Below are 18,158 nucleotides of genomic sequence, written 5' to 3' on the forward strand. Positions count from 1 at the left end.
ATTCCTTAATAAAATATTTTTAATTAAGATAAAGGGATTTAATGGCATAAAAATTAATTAATTAATTAATTAATTAATGATGATGTCATCAGAGATTTTTTCAAAAAATAAAAATACTTTATTTTCTAAAGGTTTTTAGGTGTCTACACTTGGCACCATAGAGGTAAGATTTTTTCTCAACATTGGGGTGATTTTGTGAAGAGCATAACTTTTAGATTTTACCAAAATTTTCAAATATTTTTAAAGGGTTTTTGAAGAACATATTAAAGAAGCTTTAGTCTAAAATTTAGATGAATTGGAGCAAATTTGAGGAAATTATTGCAGAATTACTATTTCTACACAATTTTTTGAGATCTTCTTATCTCTCACATCCTGTTGAATTGGAGTATTACTTGTATTGGGTTTTTCAATACATAGTAGAGGAGCCTAAATTCAAAGCTTGGAAAAATTGAAAAACAAAAATAAGCAATACATTCTCTCTCAAGGTAGAAAATTTGCTAATTTTTTGGGGATTTTTTTCGAGTAAGGATTTCTTGGCCCAAGTAAGTTACAGTAAAAAATAAATAAATCAAAGAATTTACATTTCATTTGTGTGATTTGTTTCAAAAATATTGGTTTCCATCATGACGGGGCCTCCAATAAGAGGCTAAAAGAATTCTACAACATCGAGGAAATCCTCTGATCAAGATTAGGAAGCAACAAAGGATAGTAAGCCCAATGAAGAATTTAGTAAGCTCAAGGAAGAGGTTAAGAAGGATATGTGTGACCTACGAAGAGATATATCAGATATACGAAGCATGTTAAGCATCTATATGAATGAAACAAGGAAGGAGCTCTCAAGCAATCAAGGTGAAACCTTCAAGTCAACTAATAATGACACAAATTTTATTAATCCCATGGGATCTAGGATTTTTTTTCCAAAGGTGGATATGCACAAATTTGATGGCAAGGATCCTCTAACATGGATAAATCAAACGGAGAATTTTTTTGAAATACATCAAATCCCATATGGACAAAAGGTTACAATGGCTTCCTTATATCTAGAACCAGATCAATTCATTTGGTATCGTTGGCTTTGTACTCATAGGAAAGAAATGGATCTCACTATATCATGGTCAATTTTTACAGAAGAACTCCAAGCACAATATAGCAATAGTGTGATAGAAAACTTCTTTAGCCAGCTTGCTAAGTTTCAACAAACAGGATCAGTTAAAGATTATCTTCAACAATTCCAAAATCTATCCTTAAGAGTGGATACAATTACAGAGGAGAACTTAAATGATTTATTCTTGGGTGGTCTCAAGGATCACACTCAACATGAGGTATGCATGTTTTGTCCGAGTTCAGTAAATGAGTCTTTTGTATTGGCACGCAGGGTAGAGAAGAAGTTCTTGATTTCTAGAAACCAGGGGGCTAATGTGACAAGAGACAAAGGATATTCAACACCTTATCTTCCTCAACCTACTAGGTTGACTCCACAACAAATTGAGGAGAAAAGAGCAAAAGGGTTGTGTTTCAATTGTGATAGTAAATATAGTCAAGAACATAAATGTAGTGAAAAGAAATTGTTCCATATTGAAGGTCCAAGTGAGGAAGAAGAGGATGAGCCCATATTAGAGGAGGACAGGGAGTCAGGTGAGGAAACACATGATTCTCAACCAATCATTTCTTGTCATGCACTTTCAGGTTTCAGTGCACCACAAACTCTCAAGGTAGTTTGTTTCTTAAAGAAGCAGAAGGTAACAATTTTGATTGACTCAAGTAGTACTCATAATTTCATCAACAAAAAGTTGGCAACTCTTCTAAATTGTTTTATATATCTAGCCTCAGAGTTTCAGGTTTTGATTGCAGATGGGGGCACAGTTAGTTGTTCAGGGAAGTGTCATAGCATCAAATTATCCATGGGAGATTATCAATTTGATACCCCAATGTATGTGATATCCATGGGTGCAGCAGATATTATTTTGGGAGTACAATGGCTTACTAAATTGGGAACAATTGAGATGAATTTCCAAGAACTATTCATGCGATTTCAATCACAAGTAAAGGTAGTGGAGCTAAGGGGATTGAAGGCAAAATCCCCAAAGATGGTAAGCTCTCATCAAATGTTAAAACTTCTTAAGAAAGGTGCGGATGTATTTGTGGCCCAGCTATGTTCATTAGAAGTCTCTCAATCTAATGCTCTTACTCATCCAGATTTACAAGCAATAATTGATCATCACTCAGTGATTCTTAGAGATATGCCTAAAGGACTTCCTCCTAAGAGGGATCATGACCATGCCATACAACTAGTTCTAGGGAGTCAGCCACCAAACATTAAGCCTTATAGGTACCTACACATACAAAAAAGTGAAATAGAAAAAAATGTTGAGGAAATGATAGAGGTAGGAATTATCAGGCGTAGCCAAATAACTTACTCCTCACCTGTTGTGCTAGTGCGTAAGAAGGATGAAACTTGACGCATGTGTCCAGATTATAGAGATCTCAACAAGTACACCATTAAAGATAAATTTCCTATTCCAGTCATTAATGATCTTCTAGATGAATTAAATGGAGCTATGTATTTTACCAAGTTAGATCTTAGATCAGGTTATCACCAAATTCGGATTAAGGAGGAAGATATTTGTAAGACAACATTTCGAACTCATGAAGGTCATTATGAATTTTTTGTGATGCCATTCGGTCTTACCTATGCACCATCTACATTCCAAAGTTTGATGAATTCCATTTTTAAGAATTTCTTGAGAAAGTTTGTGTTAGTGTTTTTTGATGATATATTAATTTATAGCAAGACTTGGGAAGAACATTTGCAACATGTAGATCAAGCATTACAATTACTCAAAGATCATCAACTCTATGCTAAGCCATCCAAGTGCGCTTTTGGTCTTAAGGAGGTGGAGTATTTGGGACACATAGTTTCACATGAAAGAGTAAAGGTTGACCCTAACAAAATTAAGGCTATCATGGCATGGTCTATCCCAAAAACTATTAAGAAGTTGAGGGGTTTCTTGGGATTGACAGGATACTATAGAATATTTGTGAATAATTATGGTCATATAGCAGCACCCCTTACAACTCTATTGAAGAAGGATTCTTTTCATTGGAATGAATCTGCTAATGTATCATTTGAGCAATTGAAGAAGGCTATGTGTACAACTCCAGTGCTTGCCACTCTAGACTTCACCAAGGAATTCATTGTGGAATGTGATGCTTCTGGAAATGGCATAGGAGTAGTTCTCGTGCAAGAAGGTTGACCAATTGCTTTTGAGAGTCGTCAATTAAAAGGTAAAAATCAACTCAAACCTATTTATGAGAAGGAAATGTTAGGAATCCTTCATGCAGTTAAAAAATGGAGGCCTTATTTAATGGGTCGACACTTCAAGGTTAAGATAGATCATGATAGCCTAAAATATTTTTTGGAACAAAGACTATCATCAGAAGAGCAACAACTAGGATATAACTTTGAAATTGTATACAAGAAAGGGAAGGAAAATATTGTGGCCAATGCACTTTCTAGGAAGGATGAAAAAAATGAACCCTTATTGTGTGCCCTTTCAATATTACAAGAAAATTGGGTGGCAGAAGCCAAAGAGGAGTGGAAAAATGATGTTGCAACAAGTAATCTCATCCAACAAATAAAAAGTGACCCTAGTAGTTTAGATAAGTTTTTTTTAAAGGGGGGTATACTTTGGTATAAAGAGCACTTGTATCTCTGCAAGAATTCCACTCTTAAACACAAGATTCTCAAAGAACTACATGAGTCCCCAATTGGTGGTCATTTGGGATTTTTGAAGACATATCATAGGGTCAAGCAAGATTTTTTTTGGGAAGGGCTAAAAGGTGATGTTCAAAAGTTTGTGGCTGAATGTTTGGTTTGTCAAAGAAATAAGGGGAAAACAATTAAGATACCAAGTCTCTTGCAGCCTTTATCTATTCCTAGCCAATGTTGGGAAGAGGTATCCATGGACTTCATCACAAGGCTCCCCGAATCTAAAGGTCATAATGTCATCATGGTAGTAGTTGATCGCCTCACTAAATATGCACATTTAATTGCATTATCACATCCTTTTACAACAAGTATAATGGAAAAAGTTTTCTTGGAGAATATCCAAAAGCTACATGGTACACCTAAGGTTATTGTTAGTGATCACGATCCTATCTTTACTAGTCACTTTTGGAAAGATTTATTCTCATGTTTGGGTACTCAATTGGCTCATAGTTCTTCATACCATTCGTAATTAGATGGGCAAACTCAGGTGATTAATAAATGTTTGGAAGGATATCTACGTTGTTTCATTGTAGAAAAATAATCTCAATGGGTAGATTGGCTACCTCTTGCAGAATGGTGGTACAATACTTCTTTTCATAGCTCATCAAAAATGTCTCCATTTTTGGCACTTTATGGATATCATCCTCCTTCCATCACATCATCATTAAAGGTGTCACCAAAAAGTTCAAGCGGTAGAGGATCACTTGCTTCATCAACAACAGGTACTTTCAGGACTCAAGGAGAATTTAGATATGGCACAACAGGTACTTTCAGTACTCGAGGAGAATTTAGCTATGGCACAAAATTGAATGAAACAACAAGCAGACCAACATCGTATTGAAAGAAATTTTAAAGTTGGGGACTAGGTCTTTTTGAGATTGCAACCTTATAAACAAATCTCAATGAAGCAACAAAAAAAAGAATAATGAGTTGTCTCCAAGATATTATGGACCATACCAAATTATGCAAAACACTGGTAGTATTGTCTACAAGCTTGAGTTGCCACCAACAACAAAGATACATCTAGTTTTTCACGTTTCTTGTTTGAAGAAGGTAATTGGGTAGAATATTCCTACTCAAACAGTACTACCAAAAGTTGATGAAGAAGGAAGAATAATTTTAGAAGCAGAGTGCATTCTTCAAACATGCATGAATAAGCTGAGGAACAAAACCCTAACTCAGTATCTCATCCAATGGAAGAATTTACTAGTTGAAGAGGCCACATGGGAGGATGAGGAATTCATTCAAAAGAATCCACACTTGGTTAGCATTGAGGACAATGCTTCTTTCAAGAGAAGGGGGATACTATGCCCTTAATATTACTGTCTGTAGGGTTATAAATAGTCAACTTGTGGCTATCTTAATCTTTAATTAAATCATGTTATCATTATTATATTATAATTTAGGTAGGTAGATCGACCTAGGTGTTATGAAGGGTTGTGTCTATTCAACCTAAGCATAATTAGGTATAAATAGAAGGTTGTGAGTCTTATTTTATCATCATATTGTGAAGTGTGTTCTCATTGGAGATATTTGGAGGATTGCCCATTAATCTCAACTATTATCAAGTATTTATATAATATTTCATATTATTTTTTCTATTGTGCTAGTTATTTCTTATGTATGCCTTGCCTACTTTTGAGTTGTTCATGCATAAATTGCATCGGTCCAGTGGTAGCAAAGCACTATTATTTATCTGGATTGAATACTTGATGCTTCCTCTATGGGGGAGTATATTTGTTTGAGCTAAGTCACGAAGGACTATTGATAACTGGTATTTAGTTGTGTCTTTGGACATTTGAGCTTATTACATATCTTATGTATTTGAATTGACATAATGATGTCTGTCATTGATGTCAATAGGGGAGAGTAGCGCATGAAAAATATCATTTGCATATATATGTTTGGGCGAGAGTAATACATGAAATTTCTTTGTATATTGATTGATGTCAATGGAGGCGATTGATGTTCCTGCGTGTGTGTGTGTGTGTGTGTGTGTGTGTGTGTGTGAGAGAGAGAGAGAGAGAGAGATTTGATTGATGAAGAGGATTTGAAAAGATGTTGATGTATGGGGGAGATTAACACCTTCCTTATGGATGGTGGTTACACTACAAATAACATTCATGGGCAACATGAATGGCGAAGCAGATGCAACAAAGACATTTGGTATTTGTGGAACTTAGATGTTTTTCATCTATGTTTTCATCAATGCCAAAGCGGAAGATTGTTAGCATGAATGTTGATGATATTCCTATAGAGGAGTATCGTGGTATTGTTGGAGAGATGGTACAATGGTCATATGTTTCATTAATGATAGTGTTCATCATTGATGTCAATATACATATTATTTTGTGAGACTGACAAAGTAGCGGAAATAGATTGAGGTTTTTCAGTTCAAGGATTGAAGATGAGGATATGCACAGTTGATGATACATTATAAAGAGTGTCTTGATGATGTTGTTAAGTGCACATGCCAAAATATGAAGATAGTGAACAATTATTCGAGATTTATTGAAGTCAATGTTCAGACAGAGTTCATGTGTAATAGTTGCTGATGTTTTGATTATATCTCCTAATAGAGATAGAATCTGGTTAAGTGAAGTTGTACAGTATAGAGGTAGAAAACAAGTTGAAAATAACATGTTAACGTGAGCAAAGTCAAAAGTTGCACGTGTATAGAGTTATGAAGACTATGAACCGACAATTTGATTGTAGTTGTGAAAAGATGTAATATTGTGATGTAATATCTTGAGATGGTCCTATATTATTATTGTAAATTGAAATAGCCCGAAGACCAACTCAATAACTTACTCTAGGACTTGGTATAAAAGAAATATTATTTCCTTGTGGTAGAGTGTGATTGTGTGGTTGTGAACAAATTATGTGTAATGTCAATATGCAAACTTGTATGTGAGATCCAGTGAATCTAATATGGAATATCTTTTGATTAGAGAAGTGTTTGGTGCAATTGAGGCACGATGAGCTTACAAAGAGATTGCATTTGTCAAAAATGTTGCTATGGATAGTTGTTTATTTGTATTATTCTGAGAAGGATAATACTAAAGCCAATTGGACAGTGAGTTCAGTGGTCTTGCCCTTAAAGTTGTTTGGACAGTGGGTCCTTCTGTATTCCACAATTCCTAATAGTGTTGGAATCTCCTAACATGGACTGATATGTATTGAATATATTTCATTGACTCTTGACAAAGTCCATCCTCTTACAAGGAACTTGTCTATTAGCACATCATTTTGTGGGTACTATCCCCACTAGGGTTTTCCCTCTTATTAAGGGTTGCCCTAGTTAACAAATCTAGTGTTATTGTGTATGGTTATCTTTTTGTGGTTGTTGCATCTATTGTTTACATGTTTGAATTTAATAAGGACATTGAGAGTTGTTTTAATCTGATAACTGAAACTCACAGGTAATCCAAGCTTCAAAATAGCAATAATCAATTCTTGTGCAATAGATTGAAATTCAGTTTTAAATGATCCACTTGAAGAAACTCCTCGCTGCTTTCAGAATGGAAAGTAACGAGTTTTGACACAAACATCAAATACATTCTTCCAGCAGTAATGTATCTTTTGACACAATCATCAAATACATTCTTTTGGCAATTGCTATTTTAAAGTTCACACATGAACCCCTCTTTTGAAGACAAATTTTGAAGAATGCCAATTTCCTTTCTGCAAAGGAAAATGAAATTAGCTTGATTCCCTCTGGATTAAGCAACTTTTTGGGTTCCTATGTCATAAATGAATGCTCAACCAATATATCAGTAGATATTCAATCCATGCATCTTGTGACAAAGGTTAATCTTGTGAAAGACCATCTAAATACCAAAACTAAAAGGGATGGCACATGTAAATTAAACCTCAAAAATTATATATAGAGAAAATAATTGGTGTAAAACCCCACAAATTGTATAAGGAAAAAATAACATGGTAGTGCATAAGCCCCCAAATTATATTAAGGAGAAAATATCATGTTGGTGCACAAGCCCCCAAAGTGTAGGCCACATGATTGAGCAATTAAAAGACACAGACGACTGATGCAGGTTCAAAATCCTGACTCGCCCAGCCACACATGCCATGGGACAGCTGATGTATATCACATTGACCCAGAGGACTAGACAGATTTCCCTGACAGGATGTGATCCGTGGGTGCTGAGCCTGGAAAACTCTGAGCTATCAAAAATAAACAATTAAATAAACATGTTGGTGCATAAGCCCTGTCTAAGCCAAGCACTTAAGAGGATACCATTAACGTGGTTGCAAAAGTACATCAATTTAGGTTGTAAAGCTCAAGATTAAACAGCATTGCTGGCTCCCATGAAAGATTTTTGGCTCTAATCCATGACATTATTCCATAAATCAGCAAATAACAAGTCCAATGAAACTTGTGGCAAAAGTTAAACCAATAGAAAACAAAAAAATGGCAACAAGTGACACCAATATCTGACTTTTAAGGCTGAAGAAATGATTGAAGAAGAAATACTATAGATCTCATCAGTACCAATCCAGAGCCACTGTGCTACCATCTCAAGGAACCACCAGTCAGGAAAGGAAATATGACATTTACAGATTGCTGAAAAATGCACAAGCTAAATAAGACTAGCAGGCAGACCGATAACAAAGCACTACAGAATAATAAAAATGAGTGCACAACTAATGTGTAATCAGGCACATTGTCTCAGCATGACAAAAATATTTCAAAATAAAACACAACCAATACAGGGACACAAGTTCAACACCAAAATCCGACAGCGTATACCAAAATTGATCATATAAGGCTTGCAAAACATAGATTATAGGCCCATAAAGCAAGCTTTCAAGACTTAAGCTATACATCACCAATTCAAAACAAAATGGCCTATTTGCAATCAATGTATAGTGAAAACAAAAAGAAATGTCTGAGCGGATCTCATCTATTAATTTAAAAGTCATGAAAATCATACCAATAACCAATATGTTTCATTAAGATACATAGACCACAAATGTAATCACAAGACATTTTAGATTGGAGATCCCAAACATGGAAAAAGACTGTTTTATTAAAAGGGAAGCAGATAATTACAAAATAAAAACCTCAATATTATTGGCACCAATGTACTTCAAATACCCTTCATCCAAATTTCAATAACAAATCTGTTAACGAATAACCTCCAGATCCCAGCCTATAGTACAATCTTTTTACAAAAGAAACTTTCAGTGATCTGGAAAAATTTCCTGTTTTCTCAGCAAGGTATTTGTGATGTGAACCACTCCATTACATGGAGTGGAGCTTTGATCAACTCCAAGGCGAATTCCACTAGAAGTGTGACGCAGATGCAGCATGGGCATATGCAGCTCAACAGAATCCTGCAAAATGACAAAAGCCCATCAAATTCCTACCCAAAAAAGATGAAAAACAAATTAAAAATGGTGACACAAATTCTAAACCCTACAGTTGAAAAGGTCTAATTGTGTCAAATTAAACCCATCAATTTGCTATCCTCCTAAACAGAGAAACTTCTAAGGGAAATTTTACAAAGATAAACTAATTAGTTAATATCTCATTTAATTAAACATTTCTTTTACAATTCTTGGTTAATATCTTAGAGAATATATTAAGTTTCTTATACATGTAAGATTTATAAGCCCATTGGATTGTGGTCTAACATAAGTACAGGCAAATTAACCTACGTGCAGAACCCAAAGAATGTCCTTGAACTTTATGCAGTTTCCAAGTTACTGCAGCTTGGAGATGGTTTCCAATTAATCTTTGATAACAATAATTTGGTTCCAATTAATCTTTTGATAACAACAATTTGGTAGCTGGCTTTTAAGCATTGAGAATTTGAACTATTACATCAATTCTTAAGTTTTCGACTGTGGTGGAAGCGGATGGAATATAATGGAGGGAACCCTTTACAAATCATTCATAATCTGCCCACATTCACAATTTGGCATTAAGGATCTGCCCATAATCACAATTTGTTGGGCTGTGGCCTAAGCCTAAATATAGAGCAGCTATTGATTCTTTTGTTGGTTAGGTTTTGGTGCAACGATATGGGATACAACAGAGGGTGACCCCGTGTTTATATTTCATTTTGAATGTGCCTACATTCATCATCAGTTGAAATGAAATCTAAGTCTATCCAGGGGAAGAATCCAAAAAATCTCCTCACAAATTATGAATTCTCTGGAATAAAGTGTCCTGGTAGATGCACCAGAGAAATTAGGTATTGATCGAACTTTGATCACATGGCAAGGTGGCTGTGAGCCTCTGCTATGGCATTGATTATATCATCAGCTAGATTTTGGGACAAGGATTAAGGGATACACTGGAGTCTGCCCCATGTTTCCAAATCTTTAAAAATCTTTGGTCAATCTTTATATAAATTCTTAAATTGGTTAAGTTAGGATGCAAGGAGAAGGGATAAAATGGAGGAGGCCCCATTTACAAATAATTCAGAATCTGCTTACATTCAAAATTTGTTAGACTGTAACCTACATATAGAGCAGTTATTGATCCTTATGTTGGTAAGGTTGTGGAGCAAGGTCCATTTTTTATCTCTTCAGCTGCAGTCTAACAGTCTAAAAAAAAAAAAGCAGATATGACATTGTTAATCCACCTGAACCGAAAGAATGTTCACACTTACTATGAATTCTTTGAGTTACAGGGGCGTGATGGATGTATCAGAGGAGTTAGGCTTTGATCTCAAGGCAAGTTGGCCACAAATCTTCTCTACGGCTTTGATTTTAACGTTTACTAGATTTTGAGACAAGGAATATAGAATAGGCTGGAGTGCCCCATGTTCAAATCCTTCAAAACGTATTAAGTTGGTAAATCTGTTGGATTGTGGTCTAACACTAAAGATGGAGCACTTACTATACCTGTGACCCAGGTGCAGAACCTGATGAACGTCCTCCACTTGTATAGTCTATCAGTTAGTGTGGCTCGATGGATGTGGCAGAGGATTTGAATTTCAATTAACATTTCATCCTATTGCAAGATGGCTGGCTTCTGAGCCGAAAATTCCCTAGAATGTCGACTATTGGAACGTTGGTGGGTCATGGCCACCAGAATATGGAATTTACAGGACTGTGCCCGATGTATACAAAGCTAAAAGAATCTGCCTTAATTAAAAAATCATTGAAACTCTCCCTAACCGCACAAATCTTCAGGTTGGCAAAATTGCAACCTTACGATGGATTACAATGGAGAACTATTCGTTATTGGAAAGTTGAAGTATATACTCTTAACATAGCCCAAACCATATCCGGGCTGTCCTTAATCTCGCCAAAAATGAAACTGAAGATTCAACTATTAAAACAATTTAATTTTTCCTTCTAGAATAATCAAACAGTTGAAAAGAAACAAAAACTATCAAGATTTTTACTTGACTGGCATTGTAAACATACAAATCAATCAACCTAGCAACTAAAATAACCGAACAAAGCAAGTCAGTCAATCAAATCACAGCCTGAACAAAACCCTCAACCAAAAAACACGAGAAATTAAAGCAAAATAAAGGATTTCAACTACAAAATTGCTTACCCCACAATCCAGACTAGAACACCAACAAGAGAAACAAGGAAGGCCAAGAGGGCAAAGGGAAGCCCCAGTAAAAATCCCAGCGGCCTGCACCCACGATCGTCACTCATCTTTCCAATCCCTCAGTTTATTTCAATCCCGGCAGTTAATCAAAAAACCAATTAGACCACCCTACCTCTTTCCAATCCCGCAGTTTATTTCAATCCCGGCAGTTAATCAAAAAACCAATTAGACCACCCTACCTCGTCGACAAAGTTTTTGATGGCTAACTAATAAGTCTCATCCGGGCAACAATTAATATGTGTAAGTTGGCTTTGGATAAAAACAAAACGCTTTTAAAAATGAAAAAATACCATCTTATCATAACACCGAAGACTTTGTGCTGGCCCGACGTGTACAACTTGGTCCCAACCTTTAAGTTGCCTGTCGTTAACGACAAGACCACAGATCCACACCGCATGGAAGCGTGGAAAAAAGTTTAAGAAAAAGAATCATCTGAACTTATGTTCTAACTTCTACGCGTCTTTCCATTCAGACCTAAAAATTCAAAATTTGATGGCCGTATAACTCTATTTACCTAAATTCGGTGTAAAACACAGTTAAAATCGATAAGGTATTATTATTAATAAAATTTGTATATGTTTATTTTAAATGAAGCACGGCAACTTTGAAAGGTTCAATCCAATAACTTTGTTTGTCGGGCAGGGTCTACCGTCAAATTTAGATTCAGGGCCATGTGGTGTATTTCTAGCAGACAAATCTTAACTGTAACTTTTCAGTGCATTGTTCATCAGTACACTTGGCTTTCTCCTTTACCTGGCTTGACTTCAGAACTTTTTTGTTTTTTAAATTTGTAAAAGTAAAAGGTGACTGCAAAATGTTATTCGCTTTAATAATTTCATAGGTAAAGCTTATAGCCCTCGTCTCATCTCATGACCCACTTTATTTAAATGGAATCTACAAAAGAGTCTGTGTTTTTAAGAGTAACAAGAACTCTAGGTGAGCTTGAGTCCCTGCCTTAGCCTTATTGAAGACCTCCTAGTGAGATATTTATAGATGTTTCAATGATATTCTATGTATATAATATTCACAAAAGTAGGTAGTTGTCATTGTACACATAAAATTAAAATAACTATATGGAGGTGCACAGTACACAACTTAAATAAGTTCGCAACGGGCTAACACTATACCAGTCATAGAAGTTAATTGAAAAATTGGAACAACGATAGAGATATGGATCAATTCCATTTAAAAAAATGTAACAACAATTCTGACCAAGAAAAGAAAAGAGTTTACTTTTTTTGAGGAGGGCAAGTGTACCTGGCACCTTGAAAAAAAAAATTTATATACAGCATCCAAGAGATAATAACAAAAGTGCAATAAATATTCTGACAGAGCAATAAATAGGATGTCATTGTTACAATTCATTTTCTTAATTTTTTTCCATTCAAAAATAAAAATAACCCCTAGAAAAAGGAAATTATATTTCAAAAATTAATTTAAAAATATTTCCACCAAAACCTTAGAATTGTGAATTTGATTTGTCATATCTTAATTAAGGAGTCTAATGAAAACATTACTTCCCTCCTATATAAGCAAGGACTAATGAAGTCCTTTAATCAATCAACTAAATTCAGACTACACAAAGTCAAGAGAAAGTGTAACTTTAAAATAAATATTAAGTATATTATTATTAGAATTAGAACATTGAATTGATTTATTCTCTTTTTTTATATTATTATTAGAAATAGAAAATTCAATTCTCTTTTTCTCTTTTTTTTCTTTTAAGTTTTTATTTATGAATATAATTTCTCTCCACTTTTATAAACTAATTGTAAAGTTCTATCTTCAATTTTATTGATTAAAATAAATTTATATAATTTAGAAAATAAAGAATTCTTAAATAAGGAAAAAGTAGTGATCATCTTATCGATATGGAATATGGAATCTGAGCTTGTAATTACTCTTTTTAGAAGACAATTTATTTATCACTAGACCAATTCAGATTGTACAATATATCATAATATGGGATTGTACAATATATCATACTATGGTTTTTTTTTCAATATTTATGAGATATTATGCCTAACATTTGATAATAGTTCTGCGGCACATGATGAAGGAGAAAACAAGATAACAAAAAAATTAATAACAATTAGATTGATTGTTAGATTACAAATGAAATATGTTTTTCTTCTACATGATTCCAATAATGGCAAATATTGACGAGGACAAAAGTCACCCCAATAGAATCCATAAACACCATATCTGATCTCTTCACTACTTCTCTTACAGAGATTTTTTTTTATTTGAATTTATAAAATCAATATACGTGCCCTAATCAGGGCCCTGCTCTATAGTAAAGAATCCACGAATTTTCTGCATCTTTGCAGAAAGTTCGAAAATGTATGCATGTTCGTCAGATTTTCTAAAAATTAGCATCCCGGTGAACATTCTTACAACTTCAAAAAAATTAATTTATAGACATGAGAAGATATCGTAGCTATTAATGCTGAAACACGGCAACAAGCTAACAACTTGACAGGAAGGTGGAACAAAACCTAGATAATGCAGAAGAGAATCTTCGTGGAGACTAAAATAATCTAGAAATCCTTCAATATTTCTACTGTTTTAATTGACATTTAATGCCGATGTAAGCTCCTTAACTTCACAAAATTTTGCTTAATTTGTGCTTAAAAAACCGTAGGGTAAATTGGGGCAGAATAGAGGCATCCTGTAAGAAATTGTGCTAATTCTTTTAGCAAGTAAGGGCGACTTTAAATTCTATCCAAAAACAACCTAAATTTTTCACTATGCTAACATTTAGCTACTGAAAATGTTCGAAATGCCACAATTTTCGCTCTTTCCGGCATACAAAATATGATAGATCAATGAACTCAGAAACAGTATAGGAAAATAATTTCACAGCTTGGACAGAAAAATAAACTGAAATAGAGAATTTCTTACCCCACAATCCAAACCAGAACACCGACGATGGAAACGAGGAAGGCGAGGAGGGCAAAGGGAAGACCGAGTAGAAAACCCAAGGGCCTGCATTCGCAGTCACACTCGCACATCTTGCCAAAACCCACTTCAATTCACTTCACCAGCAACAAAAAGTTTAAAGTAAGATCTGACAAAACTGATTGATAAGCCCGCTTGGTAATTAATTTTCTGGCTGTTCGTCTTCCCTCTGGTCAAGATGAGGAAATGAACGATCGAAATCGACGATTAACAAATAAAACAGATTAAAAACAAATCTGTTATGAGTTGGAGTTGAAGAAAGGATTTATTTAAAAAGAGCCGTCTTGGAGGTGGGGTAGCATAGAAAAAGCCATTAGCAAGAAACCATAAATAGCGTGATGTCCAAAGCGGAGTTTATTGATGTACACGGAAAGAAACAGGCGTAACGACAGACGTTACGGCGGAGTAGGTATGGTGTCTATTTACTACCATATGATAAACATGGAGAGTTGTCTTTTTCTATTTTAAGAAACATGCCTAAAATACATTCTATTTTATCACGAGATGAAGGAAAAAATAATTTTACAATTTTCGTAATTAAATTTTTTTTTTTTTTGATGAATAGTCCTTTTCAATTAATAAAATTTACTAAGTTTACAATTCACAAAAAAAGGGCCGAGGGATACAAGATCACCCCGCGAATGAGTTCATACAGCTTCAGCTGGAATTAACAACATGGCCTCAGCGAGAAACTATTCATTATTCATCAAAAAAAACTTTTAACAACCTTAGGTTGCCAAGGCAGTACCAGCAGAGGGAAGATCGTCTTTATCAGAAAATTTCCACACATTAGTGGGATTGTGAGGCGGACTGGGAAAGTCTTTCAATTGAAAAGCAATTTAACAAAAATAATAATAATAATAATAATAATAAATTTCTTAAGGAACAAACTTTAAATAAGTAAAACAAGATATTCAATATATGCTACTAGTGGTTAGAAAAAATATAGTTGAATTATAATTAATAATATTAAATATAATTATGGTAGTGGAAATTTTTTTATTTAAAATAATAGCCAAAAATTCAAAATCAAATAAGAGGCAAACGTATAAACCAATACCTATCAACAAAAATAATTTTGATAATTGTATAAAGTTAAAATTTCGTGATTATATTATACAAAAATTAATTAATTAATTTTTATTATTATTATTTTTTTAATAATTCTTATTGATTGAAGTAAGAAAATTTAATCGCCACATAACGAAAAGTGATTGCAATAGTTCTAGAACAAATGTTAATATTTAGCCTAGGGCAAATACTAACAAGTTTCACTCTCGTGTACTTGTCCTTTTAGAGAATTGTAATGCAAATAACAATAACTAAACATATTAATAGAAATGTTTTCTTATACAATTTAAGTATAAGCATAGGTGTCATTGCATTACTAGTTGAAATAGTAATAAACTATCTTATAGACGATCACATATAGTGGTAATATAATATCGATATAATTTTAATTTAATAATTTTATTATATTTGATTATAATATTTAGTTATTACAACATTAATTGATAAACCAATATTGTTGGAATGATTAGAATAACTGAGAGGGGGGTGAATTAGTTATCCTCAGGTCCAGATGTACCAATTCAACTTTTAACAACTTTAAACAACTTAATCAAACTCATAAAACCACTCGATCAATATAGAAAATCATCAATATTTCAACTTATTCATGTCAACACCTTGCTCTATGTTCTACTATTAGTCGAATTGCAAAAACATATAACAGTAAATAGCAGAACACGTGTAAAAAGCATTCACACAAGTATGACACCAAGTTTTAACATGGAAACTCAATTTGGGAAAAAGACCACCAAGTTACATGCTGCCAATTTTTTCACTCTTCTAAAGTAAGCTCAGTTAAGAGCCAACCCTATTAAAGGTTACAACACACACTATTAGGTGTGACTATGCCAAAGGATTTAAAATACCCTATTAGGAGTGGCTTTGTTAGAGGTCTTCAAAAACATCCCATCAGAATGCCACCTTGATTAAAGGGTTTACAACATGACTATTAGATCAACCTTGATTAAAGGATTTTTACTATCAAAATGGTTAGAAAGTAACAACTAGGTTGATATAATAAATTACAACTCACTTTGCATGTTCAAATCTCCATTCAACTCATTCTTGGTTCATTGATTGGTCTTCATTACATACCCCATCTCTGATATGCTTGACAACACCTCAAGCAATGTCACTTTCATCAACTTCTCACTTTTCCTCCTGCACCTCTTGTTCTTCCACTTATTCTTCACAAATTTGCTAGCCAACTTGTAAAATATCTCATATGCCTCCTTAAATAGTGGGTTTAATCTTTTGGCTCTTAAACATAACCATAGATCTTAGTGTTTGATCAAATTTATTGAATCTATTCATCATTTTGTCTTTCTTCTTGTTTTCTTGAAACTTCTAGAAACTTCTCATGGAATCTTCACTTAGATCGCTCATCAAGCTTAATTCATACATTGAATATGATAGCTCATCAATCCTCACCTTTAACATGTTTTGACTATTCTATAAATTTAACTGTGTCGGCCTCAAATCTTGATTCTTTCTCAAACTGTTAATGTGTTGACACTCGATCATCATTGAGTAGCTCATTCATTACTGGTCTATCACACTTGACTTGCACTGGCTTGCTCAACCATCATTATGCTCAGTCACTACTTCAATTTTCCTTCATCTTGTTCAATCACTAGTACCATCACTCGACTAATACTTAAGTTCCTTAATCTTCTACTCAGTAACACATAACTTCTTCATTCACCTAGTAATCTATTGCTAAGTCAAACTAGTGTTTTACTTAACTTCTTGACTTGCATCAATAATCTCTTCTACACTTCAACTCATCTTTCTTCTTCGCTTAATATAATGATCAAACAACTTATTATCTTGTCAAGTACTAACTAATTAAGTGCCCTTTGTGCCTCTTTACTTAACCACTTTACTAGTTCATCTTCTTATCTATCTTTTTAGATCATCTTCATCAATGAAATGATATGGCACTATACACTATTAGCAAACGTCTTACCAGTAAGGTTTAACATAAATGACAACATAATAATTATTCTAGTTGTAGTTCCAACAATCTCCCTCTTTGGCATTGATGGAAACACCTTTAGTTACAATGCAATGGCAAAAATGTTCTCTGAATCTTCATTGTTAACTCATCCATTGTTAACTCCCTCTGTGATCTGTATCAAATCTTCATTAATATCCTTAGCTTCATTCTGATTCTCATCCATGTAATGTCCTTAATTTCATTTTGATTCTTATCCATATCGATCTCTGATATACTCCCTCTTTGCCTCTTTACGCTTCTCCCTCTATAATAGCAATTGAGATTCTTCATGTTAATATCAATTGTAATGGCTCCCTCTTTGACATATCCATCATTTCACTAGTAACTTCTCATCCTCTGTAGATATTGGATGGTAACTTGGCACACATCTCCGTCTTTGACAATAATGCCAAAGACCTCATGTAAAAGTCATTATCCTATGTTCTAACTAATCTTTGAACTATCTTTGTCCTTGATTATATCACCATCATGTGCCTACTTGCAACTTTATCAACTCATGGTATTGTCCTTCTTTTCACATCTTTAGGCAACTCCTAAAGTGCAATCTCTTGCATCAATCTATAAGATATTTTGATCATAACAATTGATGCATTGTTGTATCCATTCTTAGTTTTCTTCAAATAGGGGAATGACCCCTAACTTACCTCTTAGATACACAAATGATTCCTTGGGTAATGCCTTGGTGAATATATCACCTGGTTGCTCCTTTGTATTCACATAGCCTAGTCTCACTTCTT

At 34.1% G+C, this 18,158-nt stretch overlaps 1 protein-coding gene across 2 annotated transcripts; it reads right to left on the reverse strand.

Annotated features, from left to right (window-relative positions):
• Positions 1-8,802: 8,802 nt before the first annotated feature.
• Positions 8,803-14,647, reverse strand: LOC149549696 (signaling peptide TAXIMIN 1). Of its 2 annotated transcripts, XM_089792980.1 has the most exons (3): positions 11,549-11,643; positions 11,310-11,481; positions 8,803-9,127 (listed from the first exon to the last, which is right to left on the reverse strand). In XM_089792980.1, exons 2-3 carry the CDS (start codon positions 11,414-11,416, stop codon positions 9,004-9,006), a joined length of 231 nt encoding a protein of 76 aa, XP_089649106.1. In that variant the 5' UTR covers positions 11,417-11,481; positions 11,549-11,643; the 3' UTR covers positions 8,803-9,003. The 2 variants fall into 2 exon arrangements, with proteins under 2 accessions (XP_089649106.1, XP_089649105.1); XM_089792979.1 differs by lacking the exons at positions 11,310-11,481; positions 11,549-11,643 and adding an exon at positions 14,274-14,647.
• Positions 14,648-18,158: the final 3,511 nt, after the last annotated feature.

Source organism: Cupressus sempervirens, chromosome 7 (genome assembly GCF_028749045.1).
Source record: "Cupressus sempervirens isolate cs-2001-9-10 chromosome 7, ASM2874904v1, whole genome shotgun sequence".
NCBI lineage: Eukaryota > Viridiplantae > Streptophyta > Pinopsida > Cupressales > Cupressaceae > Cupressus > Cupressus sempervirens.